Source organism: Balaenoptera musculus, chromosome 8, assembly GCF_009873245.2.
Source record: "Balaenoptera musculus isolate JJ_BM4_2016_0621 chromosome 8, mBalMus1.pri.v3, whole genome shotgun sequence".
Lineage (NCBI taxonomy): Eukaryota > Metazoa > Chordata > Mammalia > Artiodactyla > Balaenopteridae > Balaenoptera > Balaenoptera musculus.
In genome coordinates, this window is record NC_045792.1 from 59,984,191 (window position 1) to 59,991,638 (window position 7,448).

The following is a 7,448-nucleotide window of genomic DNA, read 5'->3' on the forward strand; positions in this document are numbered from 1 at the left end:
AAAAACTCCTAGCTTTCTACTCCAGCCCACATGTACCAGCTGTATCCCTCCCTCAGAGACACTTCGCCCCACTTCTGGATTTATAGGACATAAGTTTGAAATGGGTCTCTAGAAGCAATTCTGTACAAATGTCCAGCCAATGTATGAATAGCCTTAGCAATATATTTGTGAACCGTAGGTTCCTCCCTTATACAGAGCCAGCATATGCTTGCATAGACATTTCTCCTTGGCTATTTTTTTCTGCCTCCAGGAGGGGAAAAGGTGAAAAATAACAAGTAAAGGCAAAGTTCCTTTCATACAATTATGCTTTCCAATAGACACTTTCCTCATCTCTATACAAGCCTCTTCTAAAAGCCAATAGAGTCCAAACAGGTCCCTCTAGACTTCTAAGAGCACTCTTTAGGCCCAAATACATTACCTCTTTGTCTTAGTCCGGTCCTCTGGAGTTCCTTTCCTTTCAGCATCAATATTTCCAAGTGTTTCACCTCCCACAGCTATCCTTGGTTGCTTTCCAAATTTGATTATATCACCGTTCTGTTTTCAAAGGACTCATCTATTCTCTTTCATGCAGACCTGTCATGCTGATTCCCCAAATTCAGGCTTTGAATTTGCCATTTTCTCACAAACTAACCTTTTATTTCCACCAAAGGTCAATCGGTTTCAATAATGATAACTATCTTTATAGATAAATTTTAAAAAAGCATTATCATTCAGAACAAAAGATCACATGTATTTATGAATACATATACGTATATAATGTAGATAGGTAGAGTTTATAGAGGACATAAATGCTACCACTAAAAGATAGAAATTATACGGAAAGTTAATTATCTTTTTTTAGAGAAAGAGATGAAGAGAGCTTATGTTCCAAGTTGTGAACTAAAGATGTGAGATCTATTAATTTATTTAATTCTCATAAAACAGTCTTTGATAAACATGATCAGCAAATGAGGGTTTAATGTATTTAGTAATGTATCTCAGGTTATAGAGCTAGCAGGATGCTCAGATTTAAACCAAGGCAGTGAGTTCTTAGGTCTTAGGGATGGCTCTCCATTAGTATAATCGACAATACTGGGGAAAGGCCAGGCAAGGGTCCTTGACTTGTGCTCTGAGGAACACATTTCATCTCAGTACAGCTGACCAAAAACTATGTTTCTTACATTAAATAAAATTAACTATAATGTTTTGTCAAACATTCATTCCCATGGGTTCTCAAATGTTCATTCAGTAACTATTTGTTGAATGACTGTGATCATAATTGTTCTATGTACTGGGGATTTAAGATAGACAAAGAAGAAGAAAACTTTCCTCTTAAGATTTATAATTTGGGGGTGGAAGATACAGAAAATGAATAAGGAAACCAATCAACAAAATATTTCCCCTTATTATCATTTGCTATGAAGAAAATTAATATCTGGAATTAATGAGAGAGGAACAATTACATCAGGGATAGTCTCTCTAAGGAGGTAGTAGTTGAGCTGGGGCCAGAATGGAAAGAAGGAATTTGCCATAGGAAAGTATTGGGTTAGAGATTCTGAAAGATGGAATAGTGAATCCAAATCTCTGAGGAAGCAAACCTTTGGTATGCTAGAGATAGGAAAAATGGGCTAGTGTGGCTCTTATGTAAATAGTAAAAATGAGAATGGCAAAAAATATTGTTGCATAAACCTAATAACTTAGAACTTCTCTTCAGTGGTAGAGAGTAAGAAGACCCTGTGGGATTTTAATCCTGGTAATGACATACTCTGTAAACCCTATGACTCTTAGCTAAATTAACATTCCAAGCATATTCTGTTTATCACATTGTTTTGCTCAGGTGGCTTTTATTGCCTAACAACAATAATTAGACATCCTTTCTGACCATCTACTGTATGCATATGTGTACGCATGTGTGTGTGTTAATTATGAATTTGTTTTCCATTAAGCTGTCTTGAACTGACAAAATCTAGATCTAAATTTATATCCCTAAGGGATAAAGAATGAATCTTCTGCTCACCATTACGTCATCACCATCCCTGACCCTTTGACATTCATAGTCAGAATAGTAGTTGAGGGGCAAGAAAGACGGAAAGAAACTGATTGATTAAAAATGTACATCGCTCTCATTTGTTGACTGACTGGCTGGCTGGGTTAAATGGTTTAGTGCCATGAAGAGCCTCCATTTACTATGTTTAGGGGAAAAATGAGTCTATGGGACCCAGAGAGACCAGTGCTATTGACAACCTGTAACAATATAATCACTGGTCTCTCATCCCCATTGTGGAGACAAAAGGCCAAATTAGAAGGTAATTCACAGAACATGTTGTGATCAATGTGTGGGAGCAATGAAATGCCTAATAGAGTTAAATTTGCCAAGAAATGATACTCTAACTTGTAAAGTGTGAAGATCTTAACCTTCGATAAGACAGTTTGACTCAAAGCCTGAAGGTCATGATTCCCTGACCAACCTGGCAATAACTCCCTCAAGAATGATTCAGTTAATGCCATTCTTACATGAAAGTCCCCAAGTCATTGCAGGCCTTTTCTTGATAGATCCAGGCTGAGAGCTTTCAATCATCTCCCATCACTTCCTTCCTCCTCATCCACCCCAGCCAATCAGAAAACATGTCCTCCTCACTCTCCCCTTGTTCATCTTTCACTTTTTGCAGACCTCCCTGCTCTTCTTGGGTGGAGGTCATTATGTCTGTTCTCCTCAATTAACATCCATGTCTAGTCTCTGCAATTCTTAATTCAGTTTGTGTGCATTAAGCAGATTACTCTCCCCCCAAATCCTATCCCTTGGGTCATTTAAAGTTCTAAGAATATTTATTGTTTACTCTTGCCACTATCATAGTAATAGCTTTTATTTTTATATTCAAGGCCTTGCATTACCTAGTCTTTCCTAACCCTCTACCTATGTCTTCCTCTCTCCTTTACTTCCAGAGAGTCATTTTCATGCACGTTACCAAGCCCAGGCTTGCTAGTTTTAGACTATGCACCTTTGTTAGTATCTTATCTTATCTCCTACACTAAGTCTTGGTCATCACCCGCCCCCCATTCACATACTATCCTAATTCTAGCTTTATTTTAGTGCATGTTACATTCAATCAGGATATGATGCACAATGACTTCAAGTGTCTTAGCCTTGGCTTTTCTCAGGCACTGCTTACTACCTCCTTTCTTCCCCCTACAATAAGTTTTGCCACACTGCCCTGTAAGTCCCTGCCCACTTAACTAACCATTTCCCACCCCAGAAAACTCCTTTCTGCATCTTGGCATCCTCTCAATCATCCTGAATCCTCCCAGGACATCTATCTTCTGTTGATGAGTCCACACACACTTCTCAAAGGGCTCTTCTTCCTATGTCTCCCCCCACCCCTCAGCCAATGAACCTTTTCTCCTTTAACACAAGAGTAAATGATGGAGAAGATACAATATTAATTTTTGATCACTGAATAGAATGTACTTTATTAAACAGAAGCTGGGCTCTCAAGGCCAAACCCCAGTCCCCATGTGCAGAAGGAAGGCATTGGGGACAAAAAATGGTGAACTGAAAAGAGAATTCAGTGGTACTTGTGGGCCAGAGCAGTGGCAACCCCAGCCACCAGCTTCTGCCAAGCAGCCTGCAACTCAGGGGTGAATTCTCTGCCAAAGTGAGAAGCCAGAATAATCACCATCACGTTGCCCAGGAGCTGTTAGGTGAGAGACAAAATGACAATTAGATATGTTGAGTAGAATTTTCCTAAAAGAGTTGCAGAAAATAATGGCTTAATACCTACACCCACTCCCAACTCCACATCATAAACTGCTCCATGGTTTGTATCTGTGCAATAAACTCTGATAAGCTAGTTCTTAAATTTTATTTAAATTCTATGAGCCCTCCATTCAACATTCTGTCTACCTATATCCCCTCACTCTCTCCCATTTCACCATTTTTATTTGCCTCTCTCCCTCCCTCTCATATTTACCTATTGTCTAATCCTTGTCATCATAGGATTTCAGGGCTGCATAAGTTCTTAGAGTGAGTTTAGTAAAGTCTCCAACCAAGGCAGGAATAAGTCTCCACTTAGTCCCAATACTGATGGGTAATTTAATATATTTAGAGAATTGATTGATATTTCTTTGAGACAATCTGCCTAAAAATTATTCTCCCAAATATCTTCCTAAACTTCAATCATCAGGAGCCACATAAAACAAGACATTTCTCTTTCCTTGAGACAGGTTTTCATCTACCAGAAACCAGGTTCCATTCCTCCTTGAACAAGTCTGTTATTCTTTGATATTCTCTAGGGTAAACAAATCCAGTTCTAACAAAAGTCCCTGAAAAGTTTTAAGCAAACTCAGGCTTAAAAGGGCTAGTAGCCCTTTACTGTCACGAGTCCTGAATCAAGGTGCTCTTGGTATGTCCACTGGAATTCTGCCCTCTTAACACCAACTTTGATCTATGATTTCTGAGATCTTTGCTAGTCTTTGCAACCAAAGACTCAACTTCCATTATTATTCCAAAGTAAAAAGCATAAAAAGAACACGTGAACATTTCTGAACTCACCCTGAAGTTCTCAGGATCCACGTGCAGTTTGTCACAGTGCAGCTCGCTCAGCTTAGCAAAGGCGCCCTTGAGGTTGTCCATGTTCTTAACAGCATCTCCGAAGGATGTCAGCACCTTCTTGCCATGGGCCTTGACCTTGGGGTTCCCCATTATGGCAGAGGGAGAGGACAGGTTGCCAAAGCTGTCAAAGAACCTCTGGGTCCAGGGGTAGACAACCAGGAGCCTGTGAGATGAGACCATAGCAGATGGAAAATCAGTGACTCGAAAAGTTTGAAGAATTTCCTGGTCAATTTGCCAGGCTCATATTCACCATCCTCCCCCATGAAGTCCAGTTGCTACCTGCCCAGAGCCTCGCCTCCAGCCTCTTCCACATTCACTTTGCCCCACAGGCTAGTGATAGCAGCCTTCTCCTCAGCAGTAAAATGCACCATGATGTCAGGTATTGGAGCTTACTGGTGATCACAGAAGTGTCAGAAGCAAGTCTGTGCTGCTGCTGGAAGGTGTGGCCTTTTATTCTTTACTGCTGAACTTCTGGCCCTTTGTTCCCCCTAATCCTTTAAAGTCATTGGTCAAGGCTGAGCTGTGTCCCTCAGGGGTGGAGTCAGGTCAGGAAATGGTCAGCAAGGAAGATGTATGTTGAGTCTGTGATAATGTGTTGGTTCCTGAAACATCCTTCTTTTGTTGACTCCTCCTCCATCCTCAACACAATTTTTCATTCATTCTCTCTTTTCACCCTCTTCCCTCCCCATGTCATCCTCCACGATGACATCCATCTCTCCCATTCTCCTTATCCCAGAAACACCCATAGAGTGCAGCTAAGCCCAAGATAAAGAAAGAGTTCCAGTCAAACCAGGTTTAATATTTGGGTTAAGGATGGTGAGATGGTGACAGGGACAAAAACACAGTCAAGAAAAAAAAAATACAATTGTTGACACAGAACCTCAGCCAGTTCTAGCTCTCTTGAGGAGTGGATTATAGCCAAGCTCTGGATTTTAGTTTTCTAAGGGAGACAAAACACATACATGGTTACTTCAGGAAGCTGAACGGAGATGCAAGGGATCTACGATAGAACTAAGACCTCAATCCCAAAGTAAAATAACCAAAGATTATTTCATAGAGAGAACAGGTAGAATAAGCTTACATCCTGTGCTTCCAGGGAACTCTCTCTCTGTCCATTTCTCTATGACAACAAGGGAAACTGTCTACTCTGGAGACATTGCCCTGAGTGCTCTTCTTGATTTTCTGTACTTATTTATAGCAGCGAGGCTGCTAAGGAGTCTGAAATTATTTAAAACCAGGACTTGTGATCAAACTGAGGAATAGATGAATTGATATGATAGGCTAGCAGTTGGAGTATGTTTAATGTTTGTTGAAGCCATCAGTGCAGGAGACTTCAAGTTTCTCTAGTGTCCTTATTTTTGGTTTTCTTTTGTGTTTTGATGTCCCTGTTGGCTCTGGGCTTCCCTAAGAACACATCATCATGAAATAGATTATGTACCTTGCAACTTTTCCAGCTGCAATCCTCTGTTATTATACTGGAGTCCTGTTGATATAGTGGTAAGGAATGGTGGAGGAGAAGCCATCTATAATTGTATAATTAAAAACCAGCCTTGGGGCTTCCCTGGTGGCGCAGTGGTCAGGAATCTGCCTGCTAATGCAGGGGACATGGGTTCGAGCCCTGGTTCAGGAAGATCCCACATGCTGCAGACCAGCTAGGCCCGTGAGCCACAACTACTGAGCCTGCACTCTAGAGCCCGCGCACCTAGAGCCGGTGCTCCAAGACGAGAGAGGCCACCACAATGAGAGGCCCACGCTCGGCAATGAAGAGTAGCCCCTGCTCACCGCAACTAAAAAGAAAGCCCACACACAGCAAAGAAGACCCAACGCAGCCAAAAATAAATAAATTTTTAAAAAAAATCAGCCTTCAGTGGACCAGTTTTCCTGGGCTGTGACCTTCACAAGGGTTTCTTAGCTTATTCCCCCCTTAAGAAAGATAGGAAAGACTCCCTGGGCTAGACTATATAACCTAGGATGACAGAATTCTAGGATGAGAGAGAAGACATTTGATCACTGAAGTAGAGGACCAATGAAAGGACAAGAAGTATCTGGCTACTCAGTGAAGAATAGCCCTTGTATGAATAAGAGTTTTATTTATTTATTTATTTATTTATTTTTAAGTATAGTTGATTTACAATGTTGTGTTAGTTTCAGGTGTACAGCAAAGTGATTCAGTTTTATATATATATATATTTTTCAGATTCTTTTCCCTTATAGGCTATTATAAAATATTGAGTATTGTTCCCTGTGCTATATGGTAGGTCCTTGTTGTTTATCTATTTGACACATAGTAGTGTGTTTATGTTAATCCCAAACTCTTGTAACCATAAGTTTGTTTTCCATGTCTGTGGGTCTATTTCTGTTTTGTATATAAGTTCATTTGTATCATTTTTTTTTAGATTCCACATATAAGCGATGTCATATGATATTTGTCTTTCTCTGTCTGGCTTACTTCACTTAATATGATAATCTTTAAGTGCATCCACGTTGCTGCAAATGGCATTATTTCATTCTATTTTATGGCTGAGTAATATTCCATTGTATGTAAGTACCACATCTCTTTATCCATTCATCTGTCAATGGGCATGAAGGTTGCTTCCATGTCTTGGCTGTTGTACATAGTGCTGCTACAAACATAGGGGTGCATGTGTCTTTTTAAATTATGGATGATTTTTTAATCAGTAGACATAGGGCTCTAGGTTTCCAAGGCAAATTTCAATAGATCCTCAGTGTGAGTACAGTGAGCCTTTCCTTAGACCTTGGGTATGAGGATCAGACATTGTCAAAGCCCAGGGAATAAGGACCAGGCTGCACAAGACCAAGAGTTTGGGAAACAAACCTCACCTGAAGCAGACAGTATGAG

General features: G+C 40.3%; 1 protein-coding gene across 1 annotated transcript; it reads right to left on the bottom strand.

Moving 5' to 3' along the window:
- Window positions 1–3,416: 3,416 nt before the first annotated feature.
- On the bottom strand, window positions 3,417–5,039 carry LOC118899296 (hemoglobin subunit epsilon-1). The gene is made up of 3 exons (XM_036860778.1): window positions 4,868–5,039; window positions 4,529–4,751; window positions 3,417–3,671 (listed from the first exon to the last, which is right to left on the bottom strand). Exons 1-3 carry the CDS (start codon window positions 4,957–4,959, stop codon window positions 3,543–3,545), a joined length of 444 nt encoding a protein of 147 aa, XP_036716673.1. The 5' UTR covers window positions 4,960–5,039; the 3' UTR covers window positions 3,417–3,542.
- Window positions 5,040–7,448: the final 2,409 nt, after the last annotated feature.